The 15,000-nt window shown below is 45.4% G+C and overlaps 1 protein-coding gene across 2 annotated transcripts in view; it reads left to right on the forward strand.

Moving 5' to 3' along the window:
- The window catches only part of GALNT17 (polypeptide N-acetylgalactosaminyltransferase 17), a 430,675-nt gene that overhangs the window by 235,895 nt on the left and 179,780 nt on the right, over positions 1-15,000 (forward strand). For both annotated transcript variants that reach the window (XM_025275599.3, XM_025275598.3), the window contains exon 5: positions 1,081-1,278. In XM_025275599.3, the coding sequence (XP_025131384.1) occupies positions 1,081-1,278 (198 nt within the window). The remainder of the gene's footprint in view (positions 1-1,080; positions 1,279-15,000) is intronic.

Below are 15,000 nucleotides of genomic sequence, written 5' to 3' on the forward strand. Positions count from 1 at the left end.
TTGAACCCTGAGCCAGGTCCCTGCCTCTCTCCTACTGCAGCCCGAGGAGGCAGGCTTGCTGAGAGCAGGATTCTGCCCACTTTTGCATTCAATTAGTTCCTGCCTGCCATCCCTAACCCATCCAATTAGATGCCTTTTAAGAAATCAATTAAATAATCAATTAAAACAACTGAAATAGTCACATGCACAAAGAAGCTAGTGGAATGCATATTGAAACCAGGCCATCAAGGGTAGAAGTGACCTATTTGGGGAAAGACAACTCAGCTGCTGCAGGAAAAAGAAAACCGGAGGCATCGGCCAGTGCCAGAGGGGAAACTGAAAACTACGAAACTGCAGGGCAGTGCAGGTTCCCTTAGGAGGGCCTGGCCTTGACTTAGACACTGTGGGTATAAAAGACAGGCCAGACTTGCTGGGGCAGAGGCCCTGGGTTCTCAGTTCTCGCCTCCGGCCTTTCAAGCCAGCCCAGGTGACACTGTGGTGAGCCCACAGGGGCCAGGGCTTGCGCTGCAGGCCATGGGGCTCATTTAAAGCCACCTGATCTGTCTAGAGCCGCCTCCCTGTGAGTTCCAGCCTGCCCAAAGCCCAGCCTTCAGCTAGGATGCTTTTGTTCATTGTGGTCTTGAGGTCTGAGCCAGTGGGGGTGCAGGTGAGCCTCAGGAGTGAGATTTTTTTTTAATTTTATTTATTTTATGTTTCGGCTGTAGTGGGTCTTCATTGCTGCACTCGAGCTTTTCCTAATTGCGGTGAGCGGGGCTACTCTTCACTGGGTGCACGGGCTTCTCATTGCGGTGGCTTCTCTGGTTGCAGAGCACGGCTCTAGGGAGCCCATGATACTAACTTTGGACCTGAGTTGATACTGCAGGGTCTACTAAAGGATGTTTCCAGTAGTTGCAGCTCCCGGGCTCTCGAGCACTGGCTCAGTAATTGTGGTGCCCCAGGCTAGTTGCCCCGCCGCATGTGGGGTCTTCCCGGACCAGGGATGGAACCGGTGTCCCTTGTATTGCAGGGTGGATTCTTAACCACAGGACTACCAGGGAAGCCCAGGAGAGAGATTTTTATTTCTACTTCTCTGTGTTTCAGGGCTGAACCAGTGCTCTCGAGGATCCAGGAGAACCGGAAGCGTGTGATCCTTCCCTCCATCGACAACATCAAGCAGGACACCTTCGAGGTGCAGCGGTATGAGAACTCGGCCCACGGGTACAGCTGGGAGCTATGGTGCATGTACATCAGCCCCCCGAAAGACTGGTGGGACGCCGGAGACCCTTCCCTCCCCATCAGGTCTGTGCCAAGTGCCTGTGCCCCAGAGGCCTTTGCGTCCCCAGATCCCGGGCCAGGGAGGGAGGGAGAGAGGCTGGGAGAGACCACCTGGGGATGGAGCTGCAGTGGGGAAAACAGCTGCTTGAGGATTTGGGATGTTTTCCCACTGAAGTTTTCTTGTTGAGAAAGGATGCTGCGTTTTGCTTCTTTTTCACTAAAAATTTTCTGCCTCAGCTTATCAAACAGCAGTCCTGAAGGATGGCAGTCAATAGGAATGCTCACACTTTTTTATTCTTCCTCGTATTCTGTTGAACTGTGTTCAGGAGCTTTTAAGCATGGAGTTGAAAAGGTGTTAATTCCTGGGACTTTTCCGTACTTGGATGCTTTACAATTGCCGTGATGTAGGAACACGTAGACAAAGGACATTTTTTGTGTGGTACCTGCCCCCCTCCCCCCACGGGTAACCCAGGGCCTTTGGACAGCTTGGTAGGACTTTTGCCCCAAACCCCAGCCAGCTTCCCTTGGAGGCAAGGAGATAAGTCCTTTGTGGTGGACCAGTCGGGAAGGTGAAATATGAGAGACAGTGAATGAAGTTGGTAGATTCTGATGCCATATTCGTTTCCTGTGGCTGCTGTAATAAACGAACATGAATTTACTGGCTTAAAGCTGCAGTCCCCAGCCTTTTTGGCACCAGGGACCAGTTTTGTGGGAGACAGTTTTTCTACAGACCGGGAGTGGGGGAGATGGTTTCAGGATGATTGGAGCCCATTATACTTATTATGCACTTTGTTTCTATTATTATTACATTGTGATATATAATGAAGTGGACTTCCCTGGTGGCTCAGATGGTAAAGAATCTGCCTGCAATGCAGGAGACCGAGGTTAGATAACTGGGTCAGGAAGATCCCCTGGAGAAAGGAATGGCTATCCACTCCAGTTATTCTTGCCTAGAGAATTCCATGGACAGAGGAGCCTGGTGGGCTACAGTCCATGGTGTCGCAAAGAGTCGGGCGTGACTGAGTGACTAATGCTTTCACTTTCATAAAATGAAATAATTATACACCATATACACTATTATTCACCATAATGCAGGATCAGATCATTAGGTGTTAGGTTCTTATAAGGAAGCGCACAACCTAGATCCTTCACACACGTAGTTCACAGTAGAGTTCAAACTCCCATGAGAATCTGATGCCTCCTCTGATCTGATGGGAGGAAATGTGAGTGATGGGGAGCCATTGTAAACACAGTGAAGCTTTGCTCGCTCGCCTGCCTGCAGCTCTCCTCCTGCTGTGCAGCCCGGTCCCTAACAGGCCACAGACCGGTACCGGTTCATGGCCCAAGGGTTGGGGACCCCTGGCTTAAAGGACAGAAATTTATTTTCTTACATCCTAGAGGCACTGTGCTAATCTGCAGTGAACCTTACAGAGCTCAACGCAAGGTGTCTGCAGGTGGGTTCTTCTGGAGACTGGAAGGGAGAATCCACTTCCTTGCCTTTTCCAGCTTCTAAAGGCTGTTCTCATTCCTTGGCTCATGGCTACTGCATCACTTTCTCCCCCTGCTTCCTTCATCACGTGGCTACCTTCTTCCCTTGACTTTGCTGACTTCCTCCCATAGGGGCCTTTGTGATGACAATTGGGATCAATGTGAATAACCCATAACAATCTCCCTCTTCTTGAGATCCTATACTTAATCATATCTGTGAAGCCCTTTTTTCCATATAAGGTAACATAAGCAGGTTCCAGAGATGAGGATATGGATATTTTTCGGGAGGAAGGGAGCAGGGGATATTGTTCAACCCACCACAAATGCTTTGATTTTCAAACAAGGTGTTACCCGAGTTATGGTTCAATATTTTTTATGAGTTCTACGTGAGAATCAAAACTGATTTAATATCTTCATGATTCTATGTTCAAAGAGATGGAAGGGGCCATCTTATTGATTCTTTGCCCTTGTTTTTGGGCTGTGTTTGTTGGTATAAAGGGGCAACTGTGGAACAGAAGTGAGGATTTTCTGCAAGGATCCATGAAGTTCTTTCTTAGTTTATAAAATTTTGATAAACCAGAATAGGGTTTTGAAATGGGCTGACCCCTGTTCAAACCAATCAATCCTAAAGGAAATCAACCCTGAATATTCATTTGGAAAGACTAATGAAGCTGAAGCTCTAATATTTTGGCCACCTGATGCGAAGAGATGACTCGTTGGAAAAGACCCTGATGCTGGGAAAGATTGAATGCTAAAGAAGAGAGCGGCAGAGGATGAGATGTTTAGATGGCACCACCAACTCAATGGATATGAATTTGAACAAACTCTGGGAGAGAGTGAAGGACAGGAAAGCCTGGCATGCTGCAGTCCATGGGATCACAAAGAATCAGACACGACTTAGTGACTGAACAGCAACAACCCTTGTTCCATATTCTCTTATTTTCTAGCACAAATTGAAAGCTGACAGACTGCATTAGGGTAGAGCTACCAATGAGCCGATTTTGTGTAACAGAGAAGGTAACCTTTGGGGCTAATAACTTGCTCAGCTGGGGATGTCTCATAGCTCAGTTCCCATCCCAGCCTAGATGTTCAGTGGCTTCGTATACTGCGGCAGGGGTGCACTCTCAAATTTATGCAAATAATAATGTAGACTCATCACTAAGGTATTATCTGAAAATCAGAGCATAACCTTAAGGGATATTTGGTTGAGATATCCTTTCACACCCATCAGGATGGCTACCATAGTTTTTAAAAAGGTAAATAACAAGGGTTGGCAAGAATGTGGAGATGTTGAAATCCTTGAGTATTGCTGGTGGGGAGATTAAAAGGTGCAGCTGCTATGGAAAACAGTGTAATCATCCTTAAAAATTAAAAACAGAGTTATCATATGGTCCAGCAGTTCTTCTTATGGGTATATACCCCAAAAGAGTTGAAAGCAGGGTCTCAAAGGAATATTTGCACACTCGTGTTCATAGCAGTGTTATTCACAATCAACAAAAGGTGGAAGTAAACTAAAGGTCCATCAACAGATAAATGGATAAACAAAATTATAATGAAATATTATTCAACCTTAAGAAAAAGAAAGAGGACTTCCCTGGTGGTACAGTGGATAGGGATCCGCCTGCCACTGCAGGGGACACGTGTTTGATCCTTGGTCTGGGACCATCCCACATGCTGAGGATCAACTAAAGCCCGTGCGCCACACCTACTGAACCTGCCCTCTAGAGCGGCAGCTACTGAAGCCCATATGCCCTGGAGCCCTTGCCGCTCAACAAGCGAGATCACCAGAATGAGAAGCTCACGCACTGCAACGAGAGAGTAGCCCCCGCCCACCACAACTAGAGAAAGCCCACATGAGGCAGGGGAGATGCAGTGCACCCAAAATCAATAAATAAGTAATTTAAAAAACGAAAGAAAGAAGGAAATTTTGACTCGTGCTACAACATGGTTGACCCTTGGGCACTATATGCTAAGTGAAATAAATCAGTCATGGAAAGACAGATACTATATGAGTTCACTCCTATGAAATAGAGAATAGAATTTGGCTACAATAGCCAAATTCAGAGAGACAGCGGGTAGAGTGGTGGTTTCCAGGGGCTGGGGAGAATGGGAAAATGGGTACTTGTTATTTAGTGGGTGTAGAGTTTCAGTTTTGCAAGATGAAATTAGTTCTGGAATCTGGTTGCACAGTCTGCAGATGTATTTAATGCTGCTGAACTGTACACATAAAAATGATTAAGAAGAGTACATTTTGTTATGTGTATTGTAACAGGATTAAAATGGGACATGCCTAAAGACCCCAAGGCCTTCAGATCTTGAAGGGACAGGGTTCACGCGATGGATTCAAAGTCAGTTTCATATTTCTGGCCACGCACTGCTTCCTCCTTGACACACAGGGAGGCTGACCTCCAGCCGTGACAGATAAGGGAATGAAAGCGTGACAGTGGAAAAGAAATGGATGCAGTGCTCTGCTTGGGGCTTCCCAGGTGGCTCAGTGGTAAAGAGTCTGCCTGCCAATGCAGGAGATGCAGGAGACTCCACTTTGATCCCTGGGTTGAGAAGATCACCTGAAGGAAGAAATGGCAACCCATTCCCATATTTTTGCCAGGAAAATTCCATGAACAGAGGAGCCTGGTGAGCTACAGTCCATGGGATCACAAAAGCGTTGGATGTGACTGAGCTACTGAGTCCACATACACACACACACACACACACACACACACACACACACACACACAAAGTGCTTTATAATGCCCAGAACACACAACTATCCCTACATATGTGAGGCACTAGGAAAAAATTGATCTTGTATTTTATGTAACATTGAGATGATTAATATGCATTTTAAAAAGACTCAAAAAATGGAGTCATGATCATGAGTCATTAACATGACATGCATCTCTGATGTACACAATAGAATTGAATATTAATGATCTCTTTTTAATGTATCATAACTTATGAAATGCTTAATCTGTTAATAGTTGATGGAGATATTTAACTGAAGGAAGGACATTTTATGGCCCTTCTGATGTTATTAAGCAGATACAATACTGTTTCTTAAATGTCAGGATGTGATGGTTTCCCATTCTCCTTGTGATTTCAGTATTTTAATAGTAATGGTTTTAATTTGGTAAAGGATGGGGTGAGGAGAACTTTTTCACCATCCAAATGGCATTAGATTGGATGAATCTTTAGCTACTGAGTCTTCCCCGTAGGCAATACAAATATAGGAGATGCTGCATTCAGGGGATGAATATTCTTTCTGTTTTACTCTTTTCTTTCTCTTTCTTCCTATGTATTTTTTCCTTCCTGTTTGGTAATCAGGGCCAAAAAACAAAACACACAAAAAAATACTGCTAGATATTCAACCTGTTTCTCCCAGTGGAAGACCCTTTCTTTATCATTCTTAATTCGTTACTAGTCTACATGCTTTATGAAGCCAGGACTGCAGCTTTTCTGTTGTAATTCCGGAGAATAATAAGTACTTAGCACTTCGCAGGGATGCTGAAACTATTTAGTGAATGAAAAAATGGATGAGTGACGGATCAACATCTTTTCTGGCTTCCGTATATGGTTTCCAGGATTCACACATCTTTGTCCTAAATGGGAGGAGAGGGGCTACTTCCACACACAGGGTCCCCATCTGCCCCACCAGCCACCTTTCCCTTGCTTAGCACGAGTCAGGCACCAATGAGGGTGTTTCTCCACTGCCAGGATAGCTGACCACCAGGCTTGGGGTTAGATGGTAGGATACCACCCTCTCTCCTTGGAGAGGGGATTCAGGGTACAGCTCACTCCAGAGAATCTTTCCAGACATATTCCTCTCCCAGACTTCACTTACTCACTCTCATTTGTCAGCTAGCTGGTTTTTGATTATCTGCTTTGGACCTCTTTTTGCATGATTTCTTGAAATACAGCGTCTATTGCCCGAACATCCTCAGCCCCAATATGGACATGGTGGTTTTGTCGCTGTCATATCTGACTCTTTCGACCCCATGGACTGTAGCCCGCCAGGCTCCTCTGTCCATGGGATCTCCTAGGCAAGAATACTGGAGTGGATTGCCATTTCCTTCTCCAGAGGATCTTCCCAACCCAGGGGTTGAACCCGGGTCTCCTGCATTGCGGGACGGACTCCTGACCTGCAAGTGGATTCTTTACCAACTGAGCTACGAGGGAAATACAACATAGGCATAATAGGTCCCATTTTAACACAGTACATACAGCTGAGGGCACAAAGCAAGGAGAGGAGGAGGGTCTGAGGACACAGAAAGGAGGGGTGGTGCTGATTGGGAAGGAAGAGGGAGTAGGGGGTGGAGTCAAGGACACGAAGATTGGTTTGGTCTTGAAGAGTCAGAAGAGAAAGCTTATGCTGGGTGACCCACATTTTCTTTATGAATTGAGAGGAAATCATTGCTAAGAGTAAAAGGTAGATCTTGAATTAGGTGCTACAGAAAAAAATGACAAAATTCTCTGAGATGGATGAGCCTAGAGCTTGTTACACCAAGTGAATTAGTCAAAAAAGAGAAAAAACAAATATTGTATATTAATGCGTATATATGGAGCCAGAAGAAAATGGTACTGATGAAACTATTTGTAGAGCAGGAATTGAGACACAGACATAGGAGAACAGGCTTGTGGGCCTGGAGGGGGGAGGAAAGGGCTTGTGGACATATCGGGGGAAGGAAAGGGTGGGATGATCTGAGAGAGTGGCATTGAAACATACACACTACCACGTGTAAATGTTTAGCGCAGGGAGCTCAGCTCAGTGCTCTGCAATGGCCTGGAGGGGTGGGATGGGGAAGGTGGGTGGGAGGGAGGCTCAAGAGAGAAGGGATCAGTTCAGTTCAGTTCAGTCCGACTCTTCGAGACCCCATGAATTGCAGCACGCCAGGCCTCCCTGTCCATCACCAACGACCAGAGTTCACCCAGACTCACGTCCGTCGTGTCAGTGATGCCATCCAGCCATCTCATCCTCTGTCGTCCCCTTCTCCTCCTGCCCCCAATCCCTCCCAGCATCAGAGTCTTTTCCAATGAGTCAACTCTTCGCATGAGGTGGCCAAAGTACTGGAGTTTCAGCTTTAGCATCATTCCTTCCAAAGAAATCCCAGGGCTGATCTCCTTCAGAATGGACTGGTTGGATCTCCTTGCATCCAAGGGACTCTTAAGAGTCTTCTCCAACACCACAGTTCAAAAGCATCAATTCTTCAGTGCTCAGCCTTCTTCACAGTCCAACTCTCACATCCATACATGACCACAGGAAAAACCATAGCCTTGACTAGACGAACCTTTGTTGGCAAAGTATATGTATATTAATGGCTGATTCACATAGTTGTATGGCAGAAACCAGCACAACATTGTAAAGCAATTATCTTCCTATTAAAAATTCATTAAAAAATAAAGATCTGGAATAATTGCCAAGAGGAATGGGAATGGGTGAGCTGACCAGGAACCCCCCAACTAACTGATGACTGCTTTGGGGGCCCAGAAATGTAAAATCAATAGGTTTTCCATGACTGTTTCTTGACAAAAAACTGCTTAGAACTCCATTGTGCTTTAATGCCAAGTTAAATTGTATTATTCATAGCATTATGTCCATAGATGTGAAAAATAGTAGCAATGATAAGGAAGAGGGATATAATATCTTTAGCCTAAAGGCACCATGAATTCCTGGGCACCTGCCTTAGCTCAGCAGCCTTCAGAGGTCTGTAGCTCACGACTTCGGAACCGCTGATCTTCACAGTTCTTTCCAGCTGTATAATCTCATGACTTTGACCATGGGAGGGAAGGGTGTGTGGAGTTGTCAGAGGTGGGATGTTTTACAGCATGTTGCTTTCAGGGCACTGGCTGAAGCTGACTCATCAGGCATCTTCTGGGATATGCCAGTGGTGCCCGCCTGCTCTGTGTTAGGTGACCCTGTAATTAGTGACATTGCTCATTAATAACTAATTCAAGCTGATGATTAACAATTAGCAATCCTTAATCCAACATATAATTTGATCATAAATTACAAGGTACAGGGACCATTAGAGCCTGTTAGACTCAGAGTTGAAAGGGCTGTCCTGGAAATGTATAGCTGCTGGAATCTCAAATTCTGTGTGCAAATGTATACAAAAGGAGAAGGTAATTTTTTTCCTGTAGAGGAAGAATGACTAGCTTACAGAGAGGAAATCTTTACGTGAAGAATCAGCTTTTCTTAGACTTGGAAATAATGCTGTCATTCCTGATAGCTCAGTTGGTAAAGAATCTGGTTGCAGTGCAGGAAACCCCAGTTCGATTCCTGGGTCGGGAAGATCCCCTGGAGAAGGGAAGGGCTACCCACTCCAGTATCCTGGCCTGGAGAATTCCATAGACTGTATAGTCTGTGGGGTCGCAAAGAGTCAGATACGACTGAGTGACTTTCACTTTCACTTTCCTTTGCATCAGCAAATATATTTTAGGAACCGTGTGTTCAGCCTTGTGGTGGAAACTTCCAGGGCTGGGGGTTCATAATGATGGATCGCACGATCCTCTTAGGGGAGCTCCTGGGCTGGTTGTGACCACATGGCTCAAGTGTGCATAATCACACGTTAGTGCAGATAAATGCAGATTTGTCGAAGGCAGGAAGCTTCGTGAGTGCGGTGGTTTCGGGTGTCTGTGCATGTGCTCGTTTACTCAGTCATGTCTGACTCTTTGAGACCCCGTGGACTGTAGCCTGCCAGGCTCCTCTGATCATGGAATTTTCCAGGCAAGAATACTGGAGTGGATTGTCATTTCCTTCTTCAGAGAATCTTCTCAACCCAGGTATCCAACCCACATCTCTTGTGCCTCGTGCATTGGCAGGTGGATTCTTTACCACTGAGCAACCTGGAGTGGTTAGGAAAGCTTATAAAAACATCAGTGATGCTGGAATTTTCTATGTGCCTGCATTTTTCTTTTGTTTTACACAATACAAATCCATGTACACCTCCTACCAGCCCTACGAGATAAGTATTCTTACCATTCTCATTTCACAGGTATGCCACTGAGGCTCAGGAGCAGCACTTTATTCAAGGTTGCACGTCCAGTAAGAGATGAATCTGAGATTCAGATATAGTGGGTTCAGAGTCTGTGCCCTTCCACACTGTGCTCTTTCTTCTGGAAAGGGGGTGACTTGTTGAGTCTTGTAAGCCGCAGGGGATTTTCCCTGGGAAAGTATATGGGAGATGACACAGTTAGAGATCAGCTTAGAAAATGAGTGTGTTTGAGGTCTCCATGACCACCCTTGGGTTTGACAATCCACTAGAAGGATTCATACCACTCAGAAAAGCAATCATGCTCATGGTTATGGATTATTTCAGTGAAAGAATACATATTAGAATCAGCCAAGCAAAAAGAGGCATATGGCTGAGTCCAGGAGAAACCAAGCATGAGCTTCTGGTTGTTCTCTCCCTGTGGAGTTGCACAGGTAGTTCTTTAGTCTCCCAGAGGTGACATGTAACAGCACATAAGGTATTGCCAACTGGGGACGCTCACTGGAGCCTTGGTGTTCCTGGTTTTTACTGGGAGTCAGCCCTGTAGGCATGGAGCACCCATGTGATTGAACTTGGCTATTCAGTCTCCACTCCTCCCCACCTCCCTCTGCAGAAGTTGAGCTAATTACAGCATGACCCAGGGCCTCAAAGACACCCTTATTGGGCAGGCTATTCCAAGGGTTTAGTGGTTATCTTTAAGGAGCCTGGTAAGGGTCAGTTCTTTCTTTGGGATGTGCAGAGTTTGGGCAACTCAGGTCCACTGAGTTCCTCTGCTGACAGCACAGCAAGGATGTTGTGGGTGTTTAGGGTCGGGTGTGGAGACAAACGTAGAGAATGTGCATTCAAAAATGAAGGGAAAATAAAGCAGACGGAAGATGGAAGCCTGAGTAACTTGAAACAGGAGATCCACTTTGTGGAGAGCCAAAAAGAGGAGTCCGGGCTCCATCCACTGATCCAATGAGCCAAAATGAATATGAATAAAAAGCTAATTGGGAGAGATAAAAGGTATATTAGTGGTTGCCTAGGGGTGGGAGACGAGTGGTGAGAGAAATGACCATTAATGAGAACAAACAGAGTTTGGGGGCTTGATAAAAATGTTCCCAAATTGATTTTGGTGCTGATTGCACAACTCTGTGCACATACTAGAATCTATTGAATTGTAGGCTTTACATAAATGGATCGTACGGAACGTGAATTCTACCTTAGGACCTGGTGGCCATCGATAGATAGCAGATGGCCAATCTTGCAACAAGATGAAGATAGTCAGATCTTAATTCTTGGCTCAGAGTCTTGTGTGGTGTCCCCTTTGGGGAGCAGGGGAAGTGGCAGGACAGGACAACACAGAGAACACAAGGAGATAAAACTGGGATCCAATTCCAGAGCAGCGAAGTTGTCATGGTTGACTTCCAAGCAGGGATTCAGAAGCCATGGCACATCCTGGGCAGAAGTTGAATATCTCACGCAGACAGACCCACCATTACCATTGACCTACCTGGACGGTGTATGTGATACTGACAAAGTGCAGTGCGCTGTGGGTAAAGGGCTGGGTCTGAAGACCACAGTGCTCAGGACTTCGATTTGAGTCTAGGAAAGGAGAGTCAGAAAAAGAGTCTGGCACAGGGGCCAAGGGAAGCCTGTCACAATTCAGGAAGAGAAGAATCACGGTAGAACAGCTAACCATCCTCCACCTTCTTTTCCTTCCCCCGACATTTTCCCAATAATAGGAATGCCTTGCTCGATTTTGCCACCAACGGGGTCTGTGTCATTAGGCAGGTCACTCACCATCTGCATACATGAGCTTTTAATTTTCTTATCCATAAAACCTACCCAGCATTTGAAGGTATATTGTTCCTATAGTGGAAAATTTTCATAACAAAGCTCTTGGTCCCTCAGATGAAAAGCTCTAATTGTAAGCTCTCTGAGTTTATGGTGTGAGGTGTTGTAGATAATTAAATGTTTCGGTTAATAGAGTTCTACAGCAGAAGCAAGACATGGGAAAATTTACAGCTGAAAATCCTCTACAGAATTCTACTTGCTTTCTTCAGGGGACAGTCCTAGAGGAGCCCTGTTGATAGAAAGTGTTGATTCAGTCAATACTGGTCAGCTGTGAGGTTTCATGCCCCTCTAGTTTCTGATGTACAGTAAAGTGAATCAGTTATACATACACATATATCCACTCTTTTTTAGATTCTTTTCAGAGTATTCAGTAGAGTTCCCTGTGCTATACAGTAGGTCCTTATTAGTTATCTTTTTTATATATAGTAGTGTGTATATAGTTGTGGGTGTTTAGGGTCTGGTATGGAGACAAAGGTAGAGTAGTCCCAGCACCCCTCATCTTGTCCCCCCTTTGGCCCCTTTGGTAACCATACGTTTATTTTCTACATCTGTGACTCTATTTCTGTTTTGTGAATAAGTTCATTTCTACCATTTTGTTAGATTCCACATGTAAGCAATATTATATACCTGTCTTTGACCTAATTCACTTAATATGATAATCTCTAGATCCATCCATATTGCTGTAAATGACATTATTTTATTCTTTTGATTAGTTGTACATTGTATATATTTATCACATTTTCTTTGCCCATTCATCTGTCAGTGGACATTTAGATGGTCTCTGTGTACCAGCTATTGTAAATAGTGCTGCAGGGAACACTGCGGTGTGTACCTTTTCAAATTATGTTTTCCTCCTGGTATATGCCCAGGAGTGGGATTGCTGGCTCATGTGGTAGCTCTATTTTTAGTCTTAGAAGGAACCTCCATACTGTTCTCCATAGTGGCTGCACCAATTTACATTCCCACCAGCAGTGTAAGAGGGTTCCCTTTTAAGGAGAGGCCTTTTTAATGCCATGGGGATTTGCACAGAAAAATAAAGGACCCACATTTGCCGAGTGAGTCTCTTGAGGGAGGCTGTTCATTATAGAATGAACTACGCTTTTACAATGGTGAACACGCTGCTTTTGGGAAATTAATGGTATTTCTTGACATCAACTCTGTACCTTCAGTGCCATCTGAGTAATCAGTTTTTCTTTCTGCGTGGCACACTGTTCTCGCTGCTAGACACTTTTCCTTTGGAAGCAGAATTCCTAGGCAGTGCCCTGGAGCGAGAGTGGCACTTACAGGGTGACTGTTCTCGGCACTGACAAGCATCATCTTGCCTCCATCAACCAAAGTGTGTTGTGACAGGTCACGGCAGCCACACAGGTGAATCCGAATAGTTGGGAAGGTTTTCCTCTTCACCCACATAGAGGTTCAGTGTGGTGGGCTGCCGAGAGCAGGTGAGTTTCACTTTGAAAAGTGAAAGTGTTCCCCACTCAGTCATGTCCGACTCTTTGCGACCCCACGTACTGTTGTAGCCTGCCAGGCTCCTTCATCCATGGAATTTTCCAGGCAAGAATACTGGCGTGGGTTGCCATTTCCTTCTCCAGGGGATCTTTCTGACCCAGGGATTAAACCTGGGTCTCCCACATTGCAGGCAGACTCTTTACCATCTGAGCCACCAGGGAAGCCAGATTTTTTAAAATGGAAGACGCTTTATCTCTGAGTTAAATGTCTTGTTCCTGAGTTATTCCTGGATACGAATAGGGGAGCAGCAGTACCATTAATTTTAGCAAATTGATCTGGTGGGGAAGCAACAGTAGGACTCAGGTTCCTCTTTGGCTGGAGCTGGGTGGGTGTGATTTCAGGTATGTCAGGAGAAGTAGGCTCCGGCTTCTAATTCTAATAGCTTTAGTCCCTCCTTTTTGATGATTCCAGACTGTATTGTCTTCTGGGTTCTTTTTCTTTCGTTTTACTTATTTATTTATTTGTTTTGGCTGCTCTGGGTCTTCGTTGCAGCGCTCAGGCATCTCGTTGCGGTGGCTTCTTTTGTTCCGGAGCAGAGCTTCAGAGTGCGTGGCCTTCAGTAGTTGCGTTGCAGGGGCTTAGCTGCCCTGCAGCGTGTGGGATCTTCCCAGACCAGGAACTGAACCTGTGTCCCCTGCATTGGCAGGCAGGTTCTTAACCACTGGACCACCAAGGAAGTCCTTCTGGGCTATTTTATATTACTTCTTTCCCCTGCCCTTTCTTCTCGTTGCTTTTTTCCACTCCACCCTCAAAGCCCAAAAAGTAACTGGATGAGACTCTCAGATTGAGTTCAGAGCACTTGGGGAGGGTTTCTGTCTTTCAAGACTGGTTAGTCCCTATCAGGCCTTACCAGTTGGCACAGCCTTTATGTTCAAGGCTCCACTTGGAGCCTAGCCCTCATCCATTTTCACCCCTCTTTTATGGAAATTCAGGAGCACAGGACTCATTTCTCTTAGATGGGAGAGAAAGCAAATAGCATTTTCTTTCCAAGCTGAGGAAGTTCATCATAAGCACTGATGGCAGAGCCTGTAGTGACTTTTCCCCCAAATAATGAACTGTCAGCAGCCCTGCGTACACAAATGACCATTTGCTATTACCTTCCTGGACACGGAGACATTCTTCATCCTGGGGACCCAGCACCGTTTTGAAAGCTGCAGGAGTTTTTACCCAGGTGTTTTCAAAGTAGGGAGATTCAGGCTGACACTTTTGCAATCTCTCTCTGGAGTTTTAGGTCACAGTCTTCACTCTTTTTGCTGCCAACGTGGCTCTAAAAATAACTTCTGCAACCAAGCACACGTGAAGTCAGGGGCAATGAATTTCATTTTCTCGGAGAACTCCAGGCTCCTGTGTCTTCAGCCACCCTGGTGGCATATCCTCATAGCAGCAGAGAGGCTGAGCCCAGCTTGCCTTGCTGTTTTGAACAATGTAACTACCAGAACTGCACGATGAAGCCCCTTCAAAGTCTTTTGAGAACAGGTGGTGTGGGAGGCCCAGGAAAGCTCACCCGCCCAGGAGGCCCTTTATAGACTTGGTAGGATGCTCAAGTCGGCATTTTGGAGTCTGACTTCTGTGCATGAAGTTCAATGGACCCCAGGTTTCTAAGAAGTTTAACTTAAAGAAAAAAGGAGAGAGATGTTTCTTGAGTGTCTTTTATTAACACTGAATTTACGACTGCAGCATACATGGTAGCTGTGGGCAGTTTCCTAAACAGAGCTGGCTGGGGGGTGAGCCAGTCCCATGCTCCAGCCATACCTGAAGTTTCAGGTGGAGGGAAGGGTTCTGAGAATGACTCCCAGCAGGTGACAGCTTTTCACTTTAGAGGTCAACCCCACCTCCAATCCTAATTCAGTTTATCCTAATTCAGTAGTTTGGTGTCTATTTATTTATTCATCAATTCATTCATCATTCATGTAATCATTTATTT

This window comes from Bubalus bubalis, chromosome 24, assembly GCF_019923935.1.
Source record: "Bubalus bubalis isolate 160015118507 breed Murrah chromosome 24, NDDB_SH_1, whole genome shotgun sequence".
Lineage (NCBI taxonomy): Eukaryota > Metazoa > Chordata > Mammalia > Artiodactyla > Bovidae > Bubalus > Bubalus bubalis.